Genomic DNA, 23591 nt, shown 5'->3' on the forward strand with positions numbered 1-23591 from the left:
CCTCCCTCTTTTGATGATTGCTTGTGCTAAAATCGGCCATATTTTCCTCAGTGAAATTTTGGATGTTTCCCAGTTTACTTTTTCTTTAGTCTCTTATATCTTCCTATACATCTTCATGTGCAGTACTGTATAAATTAAACATACTATATTTGCTTATATTAAAATCTGATTGTGTATTTACTCTTTTTAATTTAATTTTCTAAGCTTACCCTATATAAAAGATACCTTTTCACGTCCACCTCTTGATGATTATATCTATGCAAGTTTCCTTTTACTTCTTAATCTAGTCAACAGAACTAGGATTTCTAATAATTTCCCATCCAAATACTAATCAGGCCTCATCATGCTTAGCTTCTGAGGTCAGCTACGTACCTCTTATCTGCTGAGGTTGAAACTGATGCATTTGACCCTAATATTTCCCAATATTCCACAGTAATATCTGCTTTTACATGAAAAAGCCAGAAAGAAGAAACTGCAAGGAATGGTAACTCCATGGGATTTCTTATCTTAAAAAATCTTAAATTTCTCTGTGATTTATAATCTGGCACAGTGGTTGACGGACATGATGGATATAATGATTAATTCATTCCTGGAAGCTACAGCTCTGTTTTCTTTCCCTCTTTTAATTCTAAGTAGAATTCATGGGGAAAGGGAAGATTGGGACTGTGGTTTTCAAGGGTATGTGGGGGGGGGGAGGGAGGATTTCATTTCCCCCCCTCATTGCACAGTTCAAACAAAGGGCTCACTGTCTCACTGTTACTATACATTAGTTCTCTACAGAAAAGAGAAAGAGAGAGATAACCTTCCTTCGAAGGCTTTGTTTAGCACCACACATAATTTGTGACTGAGACCTTATATAGTGTATTAATAATAAGTCTTTATTGATTATCCCTTGGGACATATCAAAGTGCAGAGTTCCAGCAGCAAATTATTACTAAAATTTTATAAAAGCAATTTAAAATGGACTTTGATAAAATACAATTTAAAACAGAATTGGAATAAAATACAATTTAAAATAAAATTAGGATAAAATACAACCTAAAATGAAATTGTAATAGAGTACAAAAAATTAAGATATAGATAAAATATGATAAAAGTATATTTTGGAGACACCCTTGCAATCTACCCCAATCAGTCCCACATATGCGGTTCTCAACCAAACCATTTTGTTTAAGTACTGTGCTACGTTAAATGTTATTTTCAAGTTCTGGCCGGACACAAGGTAAGTTATTTTGATGTGGGGATCCCAATGGGTCATTCGTTTGGTATATAGACCAAGATACCTGTCTCTCACCCTCTTATACAGACAACAGTCAAATAGGATGTGAGCCAGGTCCTCTACGTCTGCTGCTCCGCAAATGCAGAGACGCTCATTGTAGGGTATAGAATGAACTCTCCCATATCTGACCATTGTGTCAACCTGTTCAAATCTCGCTTGCGTAAATATCTCGCTAAGATGTTTTGGCAGTTGTAACTTCAAATAGCTGTATACTTGAAAAGTTCGTTTGTGTTTACTCAGCCATTTCAAGTTACCCACCTTACTAAGGATAGCTATATCATTTTGTGCTTCTATATCCTTAATTCTTTGGGCAACTCTTTTTTTTTGAGTTGTTCTCCTGTTACGCAAGAGACAGGAAGGCCACAGCTTCTTACAAAATTTGTTAGTTTGGTGATCCAGGAGATTTGTGACTGTAATTTTATTTGCTCTAGTAGACATAACTTGGGGAGTCTGTCAGTCTCCATTTCATTAACCATTAACATTTCATTCACCAATAGTTATACACTCTAATTTTGGATAGTGTGTGAATTGTATGAATTCCCAATTCAGCTCTAACTGCTGCAGCAGATGTTCTTGGATCAACACCTAAAATACATCTCAAATGCTAGGACTGTATTTGTTCTAGGACTGTGGTTGAGTAAAGACCCCAAACTTCTGCTCCATACAAGACCATAGTGGTAACCTTAGCCTTATATATAGTGTATTAAAAGGGAGGGGATATGCAAGTAGATTTACTTTCTTGTATTTGTCCCTGAATTATTTTGATTCCGTCTGACTTTTAATTATATCCAGGGCTTTTTTTCTCATAGAACGCTCAGAATGGTGTTCTGGCACCTGTTTTTGATGGATTTTTTCAACTTTTGCACAAGCTGTGCTTACTCCCTCTATCGGCTTTCGAAAGCCAATAGAGTCTTTTTTTGTTCTCCTTCCGGAGAGGGAGCTGCTGCTGCTGTGTCGGCTGCGAGCAAAGTTCAGAGGAGGCTGGAGAGGCCACCTGAGCCATGGCTTAGCAACAGGTGTGAAGGAAGAGGGCCTGGGGGGAGGGGGAGGCCCATTAAAGGTCCTGTGAATTACGACACTGGCCGTGCCTGTCCGTCGCCGGATCCCTGCGTTTAGGCAGGTTGCAGGCTGGTGCTGGCTGTTAGTTTGCGCCAGGGCATGATTACATCGGCCCGATCTAATTTTAGAACCATGCAGGATTAGCAAGGTAAACTTTTCTTCAGTTAAAGTCCTCTCTTGTTCATTTCATGGAGACATCTGGGTAGCCTTTATTTTTGCAACAGTATATAACTGTTTTGCATTGTCTCCTTTATGGTGTCCTTAGGTCCCCACCCCCAACTCCCCAATCTAACCTGCATCTTGAGATTTCCTGACAGTCAGCCATCCAAGCACTAACTAGATTTGACCCTACTTAGCTCCAAGCCCAGGAGGTGGTCCTTAATGGTCCCTGAAAGTTAGCTTTCTAAAAGATAGTCTCCTTTACTCCCTCAGCCAGGAACTGTGTCTCATGGCTACTATTTTAGTGGTTATCTGGATTCTTGCAGATTTTGTACGTCTATCTGAAGTGGTAATTTTAAGCATTTTTTTCCATAAATTACTTAAGGATATGCAACTATATTTTCTCATATTTATCTAATGTTACTTTTGCATCTACTTTTTTCACTCCATTTTCTTTCTGTCATTAATTCCCCAAGAGTAAGAAATGTAAATTGTAGCTCCTCATAGCACAGTTCTATATCACTGTTAAAATACACTGGGCAATTATGGACATATTTATTCATATTCATAAATAGATTGAATTGTAACACTTTCCCTCTCACCTAAGCCTGTTCTCCTGTGTATAATTTGAACATAGCCAGGCCATTTTTTATCAGCAGTTGTAAAGAAATAGAAACAAAATGTTTAACTTATGTATTAATAACAATTTCTTTGCAATTCATTATCTTGTCAGTAACATGACTCCATCAATTAAGCACATATATGTTGAAGGCAGCATATGCACTTGTATTAGACATCTATTATCTCCCACTGCTAGTCTTTCCAAAAGGAACTCAATAAATGTCATACTATATATGCAAAAGTTGTCTCCTCCTCTATTAAAGTGCAACACATCATTTTCCAACTAGAGAAAAAAAATAATATTCTATCTTTACTATACCCACCTGCAGTATATAAACATGGGGGAGCTATCCCACAATTTTTCACCCCTATCAATTTGATAAAACAGAACTTAGTGTTCTAAGTTCATCATGAACTAAGTCTGCATTTTGCGTTATAGGAGCATCTCATTCACTTGAACCAATGTGATCATATCTTTAAAATGGTATGTATAAGCCATCAATAATGTGGTTGCTAATATAGATATGTCCAGCTTATGAGCTGTTTGTATTTAAGGAGATGCTCACAACAAATTCTAGTTTATTTGGTGAATGCCTGAAAGATGCATTAAGAACTGAATATATAATTTTTAATTATATAAATAAATATATACGGTAAATAAAATTATATAAATAAAAGATTAACAAGATGAGAGTTCCGGCACCTTTTTTTTAAAGAAAAAAAGCACTGATTATATCTATTGAAGACTTTCATATAATAATAACAAGCCCAATTTTTAGATCTTGCTGCTTTCACTCTTCTAAATACCAGGCCACCCTTTTGCATGGTGCGATGTATTGTTTTCGTGTTTGTATCGAGTTCAATGGAGATTGCCTTCTTTGTAAAACCCTAGCATTCTGTTATCCTTCTTTCACTTTTCTTCAGCTTCTCCACAAGCCACACTTCTTTCACCGTAAAACCTTGGAGCTAAAGAACACACGGATCTGTTTGCGCGGGAAGTTGCCGAAAGATTCAACACTACCTGTCACGTTGACTGAATGGAAGTTCTTCAAAGCAGGAGAGGCTGGAAGCAAGAAGAAAAAAAATCTTCCCCGGGTAAGGACTGAGCCAAAATAGTAATAATTATTTCCTCTCCTTATCTCTTTTTTGGCTGGGTCATTCCTATCATTTTTAATGAAAGTGATTGTTTTCTTAAATAATTCTTTATTGCATCATTTAAATATGAGAGTTGTTGCTAATATCAGATGATCAGATGTTATTATAGTTCTTAATTGTTTTAATTATACTTGCCACCCAGAGTCATAAGCATGAGATGGGTAGCTATATAAATTTAACAGAGACATAGATGCCCTGAACAAGGGACGCGGTGGCTCAGTGGGTTAGGACACTGAGCTTGTCGATCAGAAGGTCGGCAGTTTGGCGGGTCGAATCCCGAGTGCTGTGTAACAGAGTGAGCGCCTATTACTCATCCCAGCTTCTGCCAACCTAGCAGTTCGAAAGCACATAAAAATGCAAGTAGAAAAATAGGGACCACTCCGGTGGGAAGGTAACAGCATTCCGTGCGCCTTTGGCGTCTAGTCATGCCAGCCACATGACCACGGAGACGTCCTTGACAAGCTCTGGCTCTTCGGCTTTGAAACGGAGATGAGCACCGGCCCCTAGAGTCAGAAACGACTAGCACGCATGTGTGGGGGAACCTTTACCTTTACCTTAGATGCCCTGATCTTTCTGAATTGGGTGCCCCCAGTTGTGTGGGATGGTAATTCTTAGAATTTCCTGTCTGGTCATTGTTCAAGCTAACTGAATTTGGGGAGTTGCCCAATCACTGCATGGGAGCTTGGGAACACTGTATCCAGAAGGACCTGCAATAACAGTGGATTGTTATTTCAAATGTCCTTTGTTTTATATTTATTTGTCAGGTTTCTATTCTATTCCTCTGTCCTGTAAGTTTAAGGAAGAGTATTTAAGTCTTTTCTTATGTAATCTTTTCTGTCAATAAAAATGAGGTGGTCTGGTTAATCAAAGTGATCTAAAGTTGAATCTATGTAGGTTTTTCTAGCACTTCATCTCCTACAGCAGAGGTGCCGATCTCTTCTTTATTTTTTTGAGAGCTTCCTTTCCCCATCTGCAATATGTACTTTACTTTTTTGATATGGTTGTCTTATCAAATAGATCATAGTCATTTAATCTGTGTTTAGCTCTACATATGGAGATTTAAAAAGCCATTGAAAGTTCTTTTGTTTTCAATCTGAATTCAAAATAATCCTAATAAAATAATTATTGGGTAAACAATATTACCTAAAAAGACCTAAGTAGGAAAGTATTTGGAACTGGGACCTGAAATTATATTTTTAAAAAATTATCTAGACATCCTGTCCTGCTCTGTTTAGATTACCACGCAGATTCACTAACAAGATGTCATTGGCAACATCTGGCAAGGTGTACGTTAGTTAATACACTGTTAAGTTCCCAATTACACTGGGAGTAACTTTTATATTTTTAATAAGAGGATGAATTCTTGAGTGAGACTGCTTAAAGTGACCTTGAGTTCATTCTATTTTGCTTGGACTTCTTTCCCTGGGGTTGCTTACTCCTGACTCAGGATTTAACTTTCAGTTGTTCTGTACTTTAAAGCTGTTGAACAGCTCTTTAAAGATGAGGCTGTTCCATAAAACGTCAGTATAACTTTCCTGATGTGCTTCTGAATGCTACCTCTTCTAGATGAATGATTAGCAGAGAGGTGCAAGTAAGCTGAACATTGGGAAACCGAGAAGCATAATTTACCACCTAGAGTTGTATAGATTTGGATCAATCTGTAATTACTGTAAATACATACATACATACATACATACATACATACATACATACATACAGTCCATTGAAGAAATTGGAATCTTGTACAATTAGTATCTTTTTTTATCAGTATTAGTAAATGCACTACGTATGCACTGTCTTGTAAGGAATCTTACACTCATGAAACATTGCAAAGGAAAAGAAATACAGCTTAGACATAATGTTTACTTAAAAATTTGAGTAAAAGAAGGTCCAATTTCTGGTTACTCAAAGCCAGAAGGGATAGTCACACAGCTAGAATTTATTTCCATTATGATAGAGGGAATAGGTGGAAAGAAGGAAAGTTAGCACATATACAGGGCAAATGTGCTCTCTTTCCAACTATTGCATATCAATATTTTGTGGAGCATACAAAGATGATTAATTGAGCCACAAAGGATGATTAAAAGGCCCATATGAGCATTAATCCTCAGACAAAATGACCCCCCCAACCACATTCAGAAATGTGAGAGTAATTTACTGAGAGAGGAAGTGTATGTTATTCTCTCATCCTGAACTCATAGGACTTGGCCATGATTGCTGGAAGAATGCCCAAGCAAGCCAAACATTCTTCTTTAATTCCAGCATGGAAAATAATGTATTCTCCAGCACCTTGACATCATGCGTTCAGCTCTCTGCATTTTCTAGTCATTCTTGAAGCCATTACAAGTATCATAGGCACCAAGCTTTGCAACAGTCAGTTTAAAACATGTGCAATACGAATGCAAATGTCCAAAGTCTTTGCCATGTACATGTGTTCCAGAAAGCATCAGTCTCAGCTTCCTGATATTCTTTTACATGGCACCATACATTTCTGAGTCCACTTCATTTCTTTCGTGTTTGACATCCAAAAATCTGAAAAAAGCTCTTAAATTGACCATTTAAACCAAGGAAAGTTTGGGAGGAATGGAAAAGAAGCTGAAGAAAGTGCAAGACCTGCAGAGCTTCTTGCATGGGTGCAGACTTTTCCTGAGGTCAAATTGCATTGCCTTTGCCCTGAGCTGCAGACTGGATCTCTGAGGTTCTCCTCTTCTTTTTACTTTATTAGGTTGCTGTAGTAAAGAAAAGAGTTGGAACTAAGAATGGTTTACCTGCTAACTGTCTTCTGCATCTCTCTATGACTTGTGGTGAAGGGAATAAGTGGACCCCACCCTGTTGTCTCTGCTTGGAATGCTGAATGCATTCTTGAAAGCTGGGCAAGAGAGAACTTGGCCTGCGTGCCATTGTTTAAAATAGCAACTAGTTGAACAGGAGCTGAGATCATCAGCAGGTTTTGATGAGACATGCTGTGGCAAAGATCTTTCTGACTTCTGCCTATGGCTTGAGACACTTGACACCACATGATGTTTGATGGGTTGGGCAGCTACCACCATTACTGTTGAACATGTGGCTATTTCTCTGGAAATGGTAGAAACCAATTATCCAGGAAAAAGTGTACATAAATGAAGAATTATACAATTAAGCTGTAACAGTTTGTTCTTTACTTTCTCTCTGGGCAAATGATAAAGGTAAAGGTAAAGGTTCCCCCGCACATGCGTGCTAGTCGTTTCCGACTCTAGGGGCCGGTGCTCATCTCCGTTTCATAGCCGAAGAGCCAGCGTTTGTCCGAGGACGTCTCCGTGGTCATGTGGCCGGCATGACTAGACGCCAAAGGCGCACGGAACGCTGTTACCTTCCCACCGTAGTGGTCCCTATTTTTCTACTTGCATTTTTACGTGCTTTCGAACTGCTAGGTGGGCAGAAGCTGGGACGAGTAACAGGCGCTCACTCTGTTACGCGGCACTCGGGATTCGACCCGCCAAACTGCCGACCTTCTGATCGACAAGCTCAGCATCCTAACCCACTGAGCCACCGCGTCCCTTGGGCAAATGATAGTATCTAGCTAATCTTGGCTGATCACAGAAGCTAAGCAGGATTGATCCTGGTTGGTAAATGGGAGAATGCTAGCAGTTGTAGACTGTTTTTTAGATAAGAAGTTAACAAAAATGCTGGAGAAAAGCTAGTGGCAAATCACTTCCATAATACTTGCAAGAAAACTATGTAGATGCAAGATCAAGCTGAGCTCAATGACATCGTTACTTTAAACTATGCCTGCACAAAAAATAATAATCATGTAATGCTTTTAAGGCAGTGCATTCACCACATAGCACCAGGGAACTTACTTGCATACATCTTTTGTTCAGTTTGGCTTTCATCATGGATTAGAATATTTTTGATATCCAGATTAAAGATCATTCTACATTAGTAGCACTATGCAGATGACAGTAGTCTTTTCTGTTTGGGGCATTTGTGTTCCCATCAGCTCTTCTATTACAGCTCTACTAAATTCTGTAGTGTTTTCTAATACTTGCCCGTGTATAAAATGACTTGCAGTTTTTCTTTTTCTGAAACTTATCATCCCTCTTGATGACTGCTTTCTTATTGGGTTTCAGCTTGTATTAAAGATACAAGAGATCTTTGATTCCAGACGAGGAAAGAAACGTGTGAAGTTGGTGGTGCAAACTGGAAAAGAGCTTTCTCCAGCCAAAGGTATAAATGCTGGGCTGAATGTAGTTCTTCTGGTCAATTCATTTTATATTTTATTTCATTTCATTATTATTTATTCTTTGGCCAACCATCTTACCACAGGTTAACTCTGGTGTCTTACAATATTAAAAAAAATAAAACTGTATAAAACCTATACAGAATATAAATAAAATACTATAAAAATACAAATATTCTATCCTAACTAAAAGATGGGAAGGGCGGGAGCAGAATTGTGGGGGGTGGGGGGGAGTGGGATTCCTTGTTAAGGAATCAACCACCTCCACTGTGATGCTCTCCCACTGGAGCCCCAAGCCAACTGGCAGAGCCAGGTCTTTAAGCTCTTGCAGAAGGTCAGGAGGGTTGGAGCTGACTTCACTATGGGGGGGACAAGATGTTCCTAAGGGCAGGAGCGACAGCAGAAAAAGCTCTTCTCCTGGAGTCCGCCACTGGGAATACCCTGGCCAATTGGGCCCATAGCATGCCTCCTTTGCTGGCATGGGTGGAGCAGGCCAGTCCCACTGGGATGAGATGGTCCCTTCAGTAACCTGGATTTAATGTTGCAAACTCTAAGAATTCCCTTGAGAAATACTGTGATCGGTGATTTCTCTTTTTTATCCTGTTGTACGGCATAGAATTTTTGTTGCTAAAACGAGAAGAGCAAGATTGTAGTATTTTGTGTGGGTGTATATATCTTATCAATAGTACTTCCTGTTTTATATGACTTTCCTCTTCCACATGTGCTGAAATTAGCCAACAGCTGTTTGTGTAATCTACATTTTGCAAATCAATGATACCTCCTTGCCAAGTAATGTTAAACAATTGATAGCAATGCATGTTCCCCCATCTTTTGCATTGCATAATGGAGAAGGTGCCTCCAAATAATTGTATAATAAGCTTGACTTGCTTTATTTAACACCTGATGCATAATTATATATGCTTTTGAATAGACGCCTTTACTATTTGATACAATTGTTCCTAACTTTCAGTGGCTTGGGAACATAATTGATTGTTGCCCTGTCAGATTCCTTCCAACATTTCCAGTTCCATCCAGGTGGCAAATTCTGAGGGAAACTTTTTGTCCTTTCAGGTGAAACCAATGGATATGACAGTGAACCAGAGAATCTGCCGAAAAGTGAGTGAGTGAATCACTGGGCCTAAGACAGGTCAAGTGGCATAATTATACCTTGCAGATAACTGCTGAAAGTGCCAATGTTCTATGCAAATTCTACCTAGTCAATATTGTACTTTGGGACTGAGATCTATTTGAATAATTGGAATGGTCACTGTTTGCTTGACAAAATGGATGCATTATGAGGCTTGTAAGATCCCATTCTAGGAATTCATTAAGAACTGGGATGATTGAGAGGAGGAATAGATGGGTTTAGAACTCAGAATAATCACTTTTAAGCCATGATCTCTTGGGGTACCTCAGAAACTTAATGAGAGTTGCTTTGAAAAGGAAATCAGTCATGGGGATAGGCTTTCTTGAAAGGCAGCCTGTTCATCATTCTTAATTTTTAGCTGCAATGTAACAGCAGATTGTTATTATATATGTCATAGCAAAGGATGATAGTTGCTTTGTAGTTGTAGTAGTGTAGTCGTATTTTCATTTAGAACATGTTTAAACCCCTGAAAGGCTTATGTATGTAGTAATGAAGGAGTTGGACTAGGAATGGTACATCCTGATTCTTACAAACTTTCTGGTGGCCTTGGGCCAGTCACTATCTCTCAGCTCAATCTACCTCACCATGTTGTTATGTGGGGAAAAATAGGATGAAGGAGTATTATATAGGCTGCATTGAACTTCTCTACAACAAGGGCAGAATTTAAATCTAATAAATAAATAATTAAATGGTACTAACAAAACAATAAAATGCCAAGAGATCCTCTATGATGGGAAACCATTCAGAGCTATTCTTCAATTCCCTGAGAGAAGGGACACATGGTAAATCTCAGAGTCTGAAAAGAGGTGTTCAGAAAAAGAAAGCTTGTTGCAGTGCCTATCTGGTTCTGCCAGATAAAATATAAGTGGTAAGTGTGATTTGTCTAGAAGTGTTTTTTGTGGATATTCTACCAAAGCCTGCAATAGTGACACAAAATGTAACATAACTGTTCAGACTACTGTGATTTTTGATGTTGGCACATGTAATGGTATGTGGTAATGACTCTGGGAGACAGGGCAGAGAGCTGCAGACTAGACATCTTTCATGCAAAAGGTATCACAATCCACAGAAGCAGAGGAGGTGTGGGAAGTGTTTCAGAAGGGATCCTCCCTAGAGGAGGGGAGGGGAGAAATGCTTTCGGTCTTGCAAGATTCTGTTAACTTTACTATAAAGGTAAAGCAGGATTCCTTGCTGTGCTTCTTGTATGGACTACCTCGAAACTCTACCGTACCTGTTGCTTTCAACTGGTGTCCCGTGCTCCTCTTAAGTGTTTCAGACAACTTGCAACTGCTTGAGGCCACCATCTCTCATGAGCCATAGCTTGGCAGCAGTGGCTAGTTTCTCCAAAGAGTATGGGAACAAGCAACTTCATGACCACAGTGCTGAAGGAAAGTTAAAACAAGGATGATTCTTGAGTGCAGATTTGGACCTAGCATGTAAAGGAGAAAGCATGTAAGAATGGATTAGGCAACAGGTTGCTAAGGATAGTTGTGCCTTTTGTCAGGATGAAGGAAAATAAACTGCCCGGAAAGAAAAAGATTACCTTGGAAGAACCACACTGTTTCATTGGGTTGTAATTAGAGGCCTTCTTTATTTTATAATGCCATAAGCGTTATTAATAAGGAGTTGAAAACAACTTGGCACGTAATAATCATCTGCTTCCGGGTCAGGTGTTTTCCCTTTTGATCATTTTCAGGGCTGCCTCTTGAGAACTTTTTATTTCTTTCACTGAAGCTAAGTCATGTCTCTGTCTGTCTCTTGCAATATTATGAAACGCCCTTCGCTGGGAAAAAGGAGTAACTGGAGTGAAATTATATATAACGCTCGGCCCTTGCACGTAAACACTGGAGGAAGAACAACTAGAGCAGCAGGCTCCAAACTGGCTCTGCATCGTGACTCAACTGTCCTAATTGGCACCAACGGCCCTGGACACACCAGCATTTCCTGTTCGCCATGCCTGGAAATTGTCAGAATTAAGCTTTGCATATAGCTTAACACAGCAATTCCCTGCTAATAATAAAGACATAGTGCCAAGCAAGCCCTGATTATTTTCCTCACTTCCTTCCTTCAATAGTTTTGTGAAGGTGGTCAGCTCAGCATTTTCTCTAGAGAGAGGGAGATGCTTAACGTATAGCTACTTATTTGGTGTCCATGTAGTCTGCGTCACTGCAATTTTCATAACTTTCACGGTGCTTCTTAAAGCGTTATGTGCATTTAGAATGAACAGCTTTATGTTAGTCTACCACGATGGAGATCAAGAGGCTCATTCAGAAGTTAGGCTTTGTGGCATGTTAATTTAGTATGAGTTTATTTGTATGGGGTTTTTTATTGAACGGTTAGGGCATTATTGCTGCCCACATTTTCTTTTGTTTATGGAAATACTGTTATTCCAGCAACATAGCTATTACTTTTAGTTTTGCTGGATGCAGCTCTAAAAACTGACCTGCTGTTGAGCCATAGGGAAACTTCAGAGCCATTTCTGCAATCTCCCTATCTGATGAATGGAAGCCATGCTATTTCACCATCCCAAAATGCAAGTTTGGGCAACTGAAGAAGTGCTTCTTTTCTCTAGGTCGCCATAAGCGCCTTCTGCAGGTCCAGGCTCAGTCCAAACGGAACCCACACTATCAGACATTGGAGCGAGACCTCATTGAATTCCAGGAGCAGCAGCTTTTTGAGCTGTTTGTGGTGGTATCTCTGCAGAAGAAGTCATCAGAGGCAACTTATACCCCACAGGTTATACAACAGTTTCCATGTAAGGTTGGTGCCTGTTTACTACTATCCATGCTCCACAAAGTTAAATTTAGGTGCTTTTGGTTGGCCAGGTGGAATGGACCTAAGTACTGATAGAGCAAACACAAGGTGAGCACTCTGCCTTTGCTGTGCTGTGCTTCCGCTGATGCTTAAAGTGCCATGTTGCAGGAGAATATGTTATGGATTTAGCCGTTAATGGACTCTAATAAAAAGTCCTTCAGTCTTTCTTGGTTCAGACTCATAAGAAGTAAGTAAATTAGTGCTCTGTCTGCCTTGACCATATATAAGTATAGATCAGTGTTTCCCAACCTGGCCAACTTCCAGATCTGTAGATGTTAATTCCCATGACTAATGCTGTGAGCTCTGGGAAGTGAAATCTGCACATCTGGAAGCGGGGAAACACAGGTTTAGGTGAGGTAGATTGTTTATACAGTAGTTTATACAGCGGTATTATCTGTGCTATGATCACCAGAAAAACAACATACTATCTTATACATTAACCATATTTTATTTTATGTTTTCACCATCTGCTCTGTATGATCTCAACCTCATGCAAAAGAGTCTGATTTCATAGAATAGTTTTCCAGGGCTTACAGGGTACTGCAGAGTTGCACAGCTTTTTCTGAGCCTAAATGATGAATTTGTCCTTCAAATAGGATGCTAGGAGCTAGATTCCAAAGAGGAACGGTTAGCCTTGAAAAAACACCCCTTCCTTTACATTTAAAATTATCTGTATTCATATAGAGTTAACAATAATTCTCTGGGGATACACATAATTACCTCTGTCTTCTATTACATTCAGAATTACAATTTGGTAACAATTTCTGGGGGCATCATTCTAAAATCTGATAACAATCAAAGGAAAGGTCTTGGACAGATTTAAACCTTCCACGTGCACATTTGCATCCTTGGATATGTATATGGAATCCAGTGAATTGGTGGAAGAAGTTTGAGTGAGGAATTATTTGGAAAAAAGAAACAATGGGATGAGGACAGAATTTCCTATATTTGTTTCCTCTTCTCCAGCCACCATTTCTTTTGAAAAAAGCAGCCATCAAATATACAGGTTACACTAATGTGGTGGTGGTGGGGGGGTGTCATTCCCTCTGCAGATTCTGGTGGACTGCAAAATGGTTTGCAAAAAAAAAAGGCAGTAACTTTGGTTTCTTTGGGGAAAACGATACACTAGTTTCTTGTGCTGTGCGGCTAGTAGTAGACTCAGATGAGGAATGAAATACAGTTGAACACAGTAATCCCAAAGCTGTGCTGATTTAATCCAAGCTGCTACTGATACCAAAACAGCACTGGTCTACATTGCTCAGAAACGTAGTGAGTAATGATTCACAAGGTCACATGGTTGTTGCACTCTTTATGTCACTGTTGACAAAACGGATGGTGGCATTTTGCCAGCCCACTTGTCTTCTTGAGCCTAGGCAATACTTTATACTTTGTTAACAAGATTTGCACAGAAGGCTCTTTCAGACTGGGATTTAGCAAGAAACTTTACTTTAGTAATTATGGGGCAGTGATTATAGAAAATGAGCACCATTATTACAGACTTCCACCAGCTCCCAAAATAATTCTGTTCCCAAACAGTCTGCCAGTCGCTTGCTTGAAGGAAAACTTCCAAAGGAATAATGCTGTAAAACTAAGAACTCTCTGAAACTTTTTTACCGTTTAAAAAGTTCGGCTTTTTTAAAAAAAATACTGTGAAAAATAGTCTAAAAGGTGCTTTTTTCAGAAGGCAACTGGACTATGTTTTTTTCCCCTTGATGAAGAAAAAGACATTTCACTTCTCATCCAAGAAGCTTCATCAATTCTGGCTGGATGCTGGTGGTGGTGGGGATGGAAGGATTTGTTCTAACAGATCCTTCTATTCACACCCTTCCCCGAACCATCCAGCCAGAACTGATGAAGATTCTTGGATGAGAAGCGAAAAAGCACCTTTGACCTGGATGATTGAGAATCTTTGTAGACATTCACTGTGAAAAGTAGCTCATTAAGAACCTAAAATGAATAGTCAGGAGGCAAAAAGTTGGGATTTGATATTGTTCAAGAATCAGAATGTTACTTCTGATAGTGATATTTGGAATGTGGACAATGAATACATTCACAAAATGACTGCCTTATTTATGCCCATTCATAAAATGATTGTCTTAATAATCTGGCACATCACAAAAATTTCCAAATTGAATTGTAACAATTGCCATTTTTATTTCCATAAATGCATATAGGGCCTGTGTGATGCTCAGAAACCTTTTTCAAAATAAATTTAAGAGGCGGATGGTTTGCCTTGCAGATGGCAGTATTCCATTTATATTATTTAAATCATATGTTTAATTTAAAAACTTGGTGGGTGTCTTGAAAGATTCTTGGATAAATTGCTGCCCACAGCTTCCAAATACTGTTGAAGCATAGTCACTGTCTCTGCATCTAATTTAGGTAAATCTGCACAGAGGAAAATATTAGCCTGGTTTTGTTTGACAGCCTGGCCTGACAAATTTTTTTTAATTTGCAGTCTGACCATACTTTTCGTCAATCTAAGGACACTGAAGACCGATTAAAGGTTATTCCCAAATTTTGTTTCCCTGATCCCAAGGATTGGTGTCCAACCTCAGAGACAAAGAGGTGAGTGGATGCCTAATGCCTTATTCATTTTGCTCAGAGTTTTGAGGCATATAGGAGAATCACTTACCATTTTTTGGTGATTAATTGTGTTGTTGGTTTAGTGACCATATTTTACAAAACTTATAAACTGTTGCTGTATTAACCACAATTAAATTTTAATCTGGTCTCCATTACTTTGCTATATTAACAAAACCTTTCCAAATGTCTTCATTAAAATAAATGTCTTAAACCACAGCCTTAAGTATGAATTTCAAAATGTCTGAGTTTCTTCATAAAATTGTATTAGTATTTATATGCCCCCAAGTAGGCGGCTGTTTTCTGTGTATCCCCCCATCTCATTCTCTCTCTTTCTCTCTCTTTCTTCCTGATACTATGATTATCATGCTTTTCCCTCTGCAGATCAGTTTGCTTTATTTTGTTTTGTTTTAATTGCAATTGTTTTATTGAAACATATTTATTGTTTCAATAAAAGCAAAGTCAAGAACATGAGACATGGTAAAAGAGATTGGCATTGAATCTGTCCCCCCCCCTCTCTCTTTCAGTAAGGAACATAATGTTTCTCTCTAATTCAGTTGTAGGGCAGCAGAATGGCATAAGATACCATGCTATTCAAAAAAAAAAACCTCATCTTGTTGTGTGCTTGTTATTTTCAGCCTTCTAATCCAGTGCCACAATGGCCTAGATGTTGCTGGCCCTAGCATTTTCATCATACTTACACTGTGGTGAAGTGATAATTTCTAAGCTGCCAATTATGGTTATTTGTGGCAGGGTGGAGAAGTTGGGAAGTCAACATATGATACAATATCTTGTCAACTTTCTGGAGCCTCTGAAAAAAAACCCTTGTATGGAAAGTTGATTGGAGAAATATGTTTTATATCCAGTTGTGATATAAGAACTCTTTGCACTCTTGCTTCCTTAATAAAACTAACAAGTCATTTTTGTGTATGTGTTGTTCAGTGAAACCTTTTCCTTTGTGCTAACTGGTGAGGACGGCAGCCGCTGGTTTGGATATTGCAAGAGGCTCTTGGTAAGTAGCCCCTATATTAATAGGAATAATAATATTGAGACACCCCCCCTCCCTCTAGAGAAGCACTACCTTGATGTGATTGTAGGGCTTGTGTGTTCTGAGGAAGATGAGAATTATACAGAGCTTCAAGCATACTGGACAGGTCTCACCAGAAGAGCCAGCTGAAGATTATTTCTCCCATAATATGATGAGACATAAATTACAGAAACACATACTATCTCGGTCGTTGCCCGGGTCAACAAGAACTGTGCTAAGTGTTGGACGTTCCTGGACATCTGGTGAAAATTGAGCTAGAGGACTCAGGACTGTTGGCTGAGTAACCAGGGCCAGCAGTTGCAGACCTATTAGAAGAAAAGGACTTTACCTATTACAAATTTAGAGAGAGATATTTGTAGAATATAGGGAATAATGATCTGTTATTACAAAGCAAGTTCCGCAAGCAGAACTAATTTACCAGTTCTGGGAAAAACAACATCCAGAATCAGAAACAACAGAACAAAGGCTAGCAGATCAATCATAATTTATAATACAAGATAAAGTATTCACAAAAGCAGAATTGGTGGGATCATAATATAGATAAAATAATAGAAAATAAAGAAGAAGCTCTGGGAGTTAAGAATTCAATCAGACAGGCACCTGCCACATAACACCTCAGACCAAATAATAAGAAAGACAAGAAAGTCTGGATGGTGGATGTTGCAATGCCTGGAGATAGCAGAATAGAAGAGAAAGAACTGGAGAAGATAACAAGATACAAAGATTTTGTAGGTTGATACTATTTGCAAATAGAAATAGAATGACTGCGCAAAAGAAAGCAAAGGTAGTACCAATAGTAATAGGTGCCTTGGGTACTATCCCATAACAACACCCCTTGAACACCATTGGCAATGACAAAAACAACCATAAGTCAATTACTAAAGGAGCTTTACTTGAAACAGCTTACATCCTGCAACAATACCTTTAACACCATCAGACATCAACATCTGTCTATCCCAGGTCCTTGGGAAAGACTTGTTAGGTGGATAAAAATGCCAAATAAGAGTCTGAACATCTGTTTGATCTTGCAACAAACAACAATAGTAACAAGCCACTTGACTCCCAGCAACTCTTTAGTGTAGAAACTAAATGAAAGAATTTATCAAGTGTTGCATTGGAAGTGAATGTAGATACCCCACTGTGCCAGAACTTTGCAGTGGAACAACCTCAAAATCCACCAACGTTTGTCTTTCCCTCAATTAAAAATTCATAAAAGGAATCAGAAGAAAAACATTATAATGGAAATTGAATACAACCAGTGGTTGTTGAGTCCTTCAGGAAAGGGCGGTATATAAATCCAATAAAATAAATAAATAAATAAATAAATAAATAAATGATCTGAAGAAGAGCTTATATTGAGGAAAATGCTTTCTGAAAACTTGTAACACAGAACCTTACACATGAGAGAAAGTCAGGCACCTACGGAAGGTGCTAGTCTAAGGACTTGTTATATTAGTGAAACATACATATAGAGCCTCCATATGCTTAACTGATACTGTGAATTTTATATTATTATTTTAGAATAGAAATAGAATAGAATAGAATAGAATAGAATAGAATAGAATAGAATAGAATAGAATAGAATAGAATAGATAGTTTATCGGCTTTACTTTATTAGACACACAAGGAATTTGTTTCTGGTGCCTAAGCTCTCGGTATACATGCAAAGCAGCAGACTAATGATCATAATCATAGTAATAATACTAATAAAAGGAAGTAAAAAGGATAAGTGATAATAATACAGCCATACTACATGGGTATAGTAAATATACACAGACATTAGATAGAACTGTGAGAATTAGAAGTTCAGCAATTTGCTGGAGTGACGGTTAAAACTATCCCAGAGTCTAGTTGTTATGGCCTGCAATGTTCTGTAGTGCCACCCTGAGGGGAGGAGTTGAAACAGTTTATGTCTAGGATGTGAGGGATCTGCAGATATCTTCTCAGCTCTCCTTCTGACCCATGCAATATACAGATCTTCTACAGAAGGCAGGCTGGTTGCAATTGTTCTTTCTGCAGTTTTAACTATCCATTGTAGTCTGTACCTGAAAGAATCTGGATCCAAGTGCTTTCTTGCTAAAGGTGATAATAAAACAGATAGAAATGTTCAGCAATTTGTATTTATCTCCATTCTGCAGGAGCTGGTAAACAACAATTATTTGTTAGCAATCTTATAAATAAATAGTTTGCAATGTGCTCTAGTGCAGAGGTCCCCAACCTTTTGGGCACCAGGGACCAGTTACGTGGAGGGAGGTTTTTCCGCAGACCAGAAGGGGTGTGGTTTTGTGTGCTGCCTGCATCCTGTGGATGGGGCTTTCCTTGTTTGTGTGGATCAGTTGCTGGCATGCCATGGCCTGGTACTGGTCCATGGACTGGGGTTTGGGGACCCCTGCTTTGTATTTTAGATAAAATGAGCCAAACTTAGATGAGAACAGATAAATAGCAAAGGATCAGTCTAGCAGTTAATGGGACTGGTATGTCAAGTTAAAAAAAGAAGATAAGGAAAGCTATTATTAGATACTGGGATACTTGAGTAACACTTTTTTTCTATTGCTTTTTAGCCAGAAGGGAAAGGAAAGCGGCTACCTGAGGTCTACTGTATGGTTAGCCGCCTAGGCTGTTTCAACCTTTTTTCTAAGGTGAGGAAGTTTGCATTCATATTGCTGCTTGCTTTTCAACAGCAAATATCTATGGGAATTACACTTCTTTTTGATACAAAATTGGTTGCGTAGAACAGGCATGGCAACCATTTCTCTACAGAGGATTCAATGCTCTTGCAAGTAATCTGCTCTGGGGGCAGGATGTGAACACAACCCAAGCCTGGAAGTGGTATAACTGCCCACTATGTTTTGTCCTGGTGGGCTGCTTTCTATTTCCAGCTATTGAAACTACTAAGAGGAAGGACAGCTTTATACAATAGCTTGTTTTTGCCAGATGCAGTTTTGCCAGAACTGATTACTTGCAGAAGACAGAAATATGTTGGCTACTTCAAGGCTGTCCTAGAGCTAAGCAACCTAGGCAGCTGCTTAGGACACCAAATTTTAGGGGGTATCAAGATGGAAAAGAATCCCAAAATACTGTGCACAACTTGAGTATAAAATCTGATATTTTTGTTGCTTTAGAACTTTTGCTTTGTATATTTCAAAAAAGACTTACAAAATCAGAGTGGTAATTTACTGCACACTAACCAAATGGGACGCGGTGGCTCAGCGGGTTAGGACGCTGAGCTTGTCGATCAGAAGGTCGGCAGTTTGGCAGGTCGAATCCCGAGTGCCGCGTAACAGAGTTGAGCACCTGTTACTCGTCCCAGCTTCTGCCAACCTAGCAGTTCGAAAGCACGTAAAAATGCAAGTAGAAAAATAGGGACCACTCCGGTGGGAAGGTAACAGCACTCCGTGAGCCTTTGGCGTCTAGTCATGCCGGCCACATGACCACGGAGACGTCCTGGGACAAGCGCTGGCTCTTCGGCTTTGAAACGGAGATGAGCACCGGCCCCTAGAGTCGGAAACGACTAGCACGCATGTGCGGGGGAACCTTTACCTTTACCTTTAACCAAATGTTGTAAGACACCAAAAAGAAATTATTATTACAGCTATGGACCTTGGGAAGCTGATGTACTCCTGAAGCAAGACAAAGGTGGAAACAGTTCTTTTAGTGACCGTTCGGAATTACAATGGCACTGGAAAAAGTGACTTATGACTGTTTTTCACACACTTGACTGTTGACCATGGTCATGTGATCAAAATTCAGACTCTTGGCAACTGACTCCTATTTATGACGTTGCAGTGTCCCAAGGTCATGTGATCACTTTTTGCAATCTGACAAGCAAAATCAATGGGTTTTGTGTCTTGAGGCTGAAGGCTGAAAATTATAAGCGTAAAGTTCAAAAAGTCAAAGAAAAATAAAACAAGAAGTCATCTTTCTGAAATTCCTAAAAAAATTCAGAAGATGAGCCAAAGCAGAATATGCCGGAATATGACTTGGCCAAGGATGCCAAAATGCTTTGGCACTAGGATAAATTGTGTTCTGCTGCAGAATCTTATTTAATGCTTCTGTAATGAAAATTCAGAGTGTCCAGTGTCTTGTCAAAATGCTGAGGATACATTCTGAAAATAGTGGACATGACTTAAAATTAAAAGAATAATGAACAGGAAAGAAAAAAGTTGAAGATAGCTTGGGAAACTCTTAGGGGCTAGGTGTGTCTATTTTCAGGATTAATAATCTAAAAAAAATTGGCTTCTATGAAGGTTTGAAAACCAAAATAGTTTGCAAAATATAAATGTGCGCATTGAGAGCCAGTTTGATGCAATGGTAAAGGCATCAGCGTAGAGACCAAGAGTCCAGACCTGTCAGCTGAATAACTTTGGGCCAGCCACTCTCTCTCATCCTAGGAAGAAAGTATTGGCTAGCCACTTGAAAAAATGTTGCTAAACAACCTGCACTGATTTGAAGGCACACATGTGCATGTGTGTGCGTGCGTGCATACACAAAATTGCATACAACCTGATACACATTAAAGATATAAAATATTATTTCAGTCCTCCCTACTTTTTCCTTCCTTTCTACTGTCTTAAAAGGAACCAGACAGGTAACAGCAATTTTTTTTATGTAGATATTAGATGAAGTGGAGAAGAGACGTGAGATGTCCCCTGCCCTAGTTCACCCATTCATGCGCAGTGTTATGGAAGCACCATTCCCTGCTCCTGGGCGTACCATCACTGTGAAAAGCTTCCTGCCGGGAGCTGGCAATGAGGTAAAAGCTAAGATATAATTTTCATCCAATGAAGGTCCCTGTAGTTGTGGTGATCTAACAAGCTTATTTCATCATCCAGTAGAAGTAATTAATTCCATTACTTCTACTCCCACAGAAGTAATGGAATTAATTTGTCTAAAGCAACCTGAAGGCTTTCAATCTTTATTTTTGATTCTATTTGTCTAGTTTGTGTATCTCTTCCAGCCGTCCACCAAACAAGTACAATAAAATAATGCATTTGTCATCCATGGTTCTTTTTCATTTCTTTGCTTTTAGGTGATTGAGCTTTGCCGTCCACTGGATTCCCGATTAGAACATGTAGATTTTGAATGTCTCTTAAAGTGCCTCAATATCTCTCATTTGATCCAAGTTTGTGCTTCTCTTCTGCTAGAAAGAAGGGTGATCTTTGTTGCTGACAATCTAAGGTAACTCTTTCATGCTACTATAAACTTGTGATTTTTGCTATGCTATGTATATATAATGAGGGACGCGGTGGCTCAGTGGGTTAGGACGCTGAGCTTGTCGATCAGAAGGTCGGCAGTTTGGCGGGTTGAATCCCGAGTCCCAGCTTCTGCCAACCTAGCAATTCGAAAGCACGTAAAAATGCAAGTAGAAAAATAGGGACCACTATGGTGGGAAGGTAACAGCGTTCCGTGCGCCTTTGGCGTCTAGTCATGCCGACCACATGACCACGGAGACATCCTCGGACAAGCGCTGGCTCTTCGGCTTTGAAACGGAGATGAGCACCGGCCCCTAGAGTTGGAAACGACTAGCACGCATGTGCGGGGGAACCTTTACCTTTATGTATATATAGGCTGGACAAAAATGTACAGGCAAACACTCTTCAGCCCAAAAGCAGGCTAATACATTTTATTTGAGTGGGAAGAGTACCTAGAAAGTGAGGTATCTGTTTTTCAGGAGGAAAAAATATGTCATTCTAACATGTATTTGGATAGAATATTTAGTGCACACAGAATTAAATGCTGTTCTGGAAATCTGGTATAGACTTCATCTTTGGGAGAAGTGCATAGAATTGCCTTCTAGGAACTGCTATATTTCCTAATGCTGGTGAAACCTATGGGACTGCTCTTCTATTTATAATAGTTTGCCTTGGGAGCTCTAGCATGATAAAGAGAATTCTAGACCTTCTCTTGGGTATGCTGCCTTGTATCATTCAAAACATCTTTAATGTGGGACAACATTCAGTTTTGCACTTCACTTGCTTTGAAGGAGACATTTCTGGGTTGTTTTTTTTTCTTATGTAGAACCACTTCATACATTACTTTTTAGCTTCTTCGTACAACCAACTCTTCAGGGGTTCAGACACTGGTGTTTTATTTACTGATACAATTTTCATTTCATGTTCTTTCCATATAGTACCTTGTCCAAATGTGGCCATGCTGTGGTTGCAACCCTCTACCCATTTACCTGGCAACACACTTACATCCCTGTCCTGCCAGCCTCCATGATAGATATTGTTTGTTCGCCTACTCCTTTTCTTATTGGCATCCTGTCCTGCTCCTTAACACATCTCCAGGACCTGCCTATAGAAGAGGTGAGATCCGTGAAACCAGAATGCAGAGCATTTTTACTATGCTGTATCTAATGACTGTATAACTTACTTACTTTTAAAAACATGGTAATTCATCTTTAAGGTCAAAGACACACTGATATTGTGCTGGTTTGCCTTTTTAAATGTGAGTCTGGTAATTGTCCAAAGGCTATTCCCACAACTAATTAAAGCAGAATTCTGAAAGACTTGCTTTCTCTGTTGAGTGTTGTGGTAGCTGTATCCAGCCAGTTATTAAGCCAATAAGAGTTTTCTCTTAATTTCTTCACAGGGGCTGAATTTAAATTAATGCTATGAAATAGTAAACTTGTTGCATTCCAAATTGTTAATAGTTAATGAGAACAGCAGAAATTTAATACAAAAGAGTAGCCCTATGGTCAGCTGTTAACATTTCATGCGATTGAAAGGGGGGCAAGGGGTTGCTTGAAGCAATTGAAGATTTACATTAATTGTAAACCTCTTCCTTTTCTTAGGTACTGATCGTTGATCTCTGTGCTGATAAGTTTCTGCAAAAGGTGAATAAAATAATAGGTCCTACTAGCGTCTGCTTTGTCATAGGAAATAGCAGCACCAAGTTGCCGTGACAGTATTTGGCCCAACCCCCAAAAGCTAAGAATGATCTGACCTAGTTAATATTTGGATGAGAGACTGCTAGAGCTGTAAATTAGACTGGAAAGTTGGTGGGGGGGAAGGAAATCCCAGAAGAAGGAAATGTCAAATCTCTGTTGCCAAGAAAACTGTATAGATGTGTCCATGTAGTCTTTAGGAGTTGAGCTCAGCCCCAAGGAAGTCTTCATATTTTATCACTATTTCTACATTAAACCAAGCAAATATGTTGCAGTTTGAGTTACAAGAAAAGTTTAATTAAAGCAAGCTGGCTAGGCTCTGTCCTGAACTGTGATTTATTTTTAAATATGTTTAGAATATAGTTGAGAACAATTACAGCATATCCTGTTTTGATTGATGTAAAACCACCAAGCAGATCTTCTAGATTTCTGCTATTGGTGGTAGGGGTGGGTGGCAGTGTATAAACCTATTCCCAGAACAGTAAACTGTCTGAATATGTCATTATGCTACATGCCAGGCTTAGCTTAATATTTTTATTTTGATTTATATAGCAATGGAAGAGCTGAATTAGAATCACAACACAAGTGTAAATATATTTAAGCTTTTCCACTCACATT

General features: G+C 39.1%; 1 protein-coding gene across 1 annotated transcript in view; it reads left to right on the forward strand.

Moving 5' to 3' along the window:
* Positions 1 to 23591, forward strand: part of DENND2C (DENN domain containing 2C) — a 67654-nt gene that overhangs the window by 31991 nt on the left and 12072 nt on the right. Inside the window, exons 5-15 of the mRNA XM_081322386.1 lie at positions 4043 to 4213; positions 8383 to 8479; positions 9564 to 9608; positions 12212 to 12399; positions 14912 to 15021; positions 15979 to 16048; positions 18646 to 18723; positions 20697 to 20837; positions 21114 to 21262; positions 22215 to 22392; positions 22881 to 22922. Coding sequence (XP_081178512.1) covers positions 4043 to 4213; positions 8383 to 8479; positions 9564 to 9608; positions 12212 to 12399; positions 14912 to 15021; positions 15979 to 16048; positions 18646 to 18723; positions 20697 to 20837; positions 21114 to 21262; positions 22215 to 22392; positions 22881 to 22922 — 1269 coding nt within the window. The remainder of the gene's footprint in view (positions 1 to 4042; positions 4214 to 8382; positions 8480 to 9563; positions 9609 to 12211; positions 12400 to 14911; positions 15022 to 15978; positions 16049 to 18645; positions 18724 to 20696; positions 20838 to 21113; positions 21263 to 22214; positions 22393 to 22880; positions 22923 to 23591) is intronic.

This window comes from Vipera berus, assembly GCF_964194415.1.
Source record: "Vipera berus genome assembly, chromosome: 3".
Taxonomy (NCBI): Eukaryota; Metazoa; Chordata; class Lepidosauria; order Squamata; family Viperidae; genus Vipera; species Vipera berus.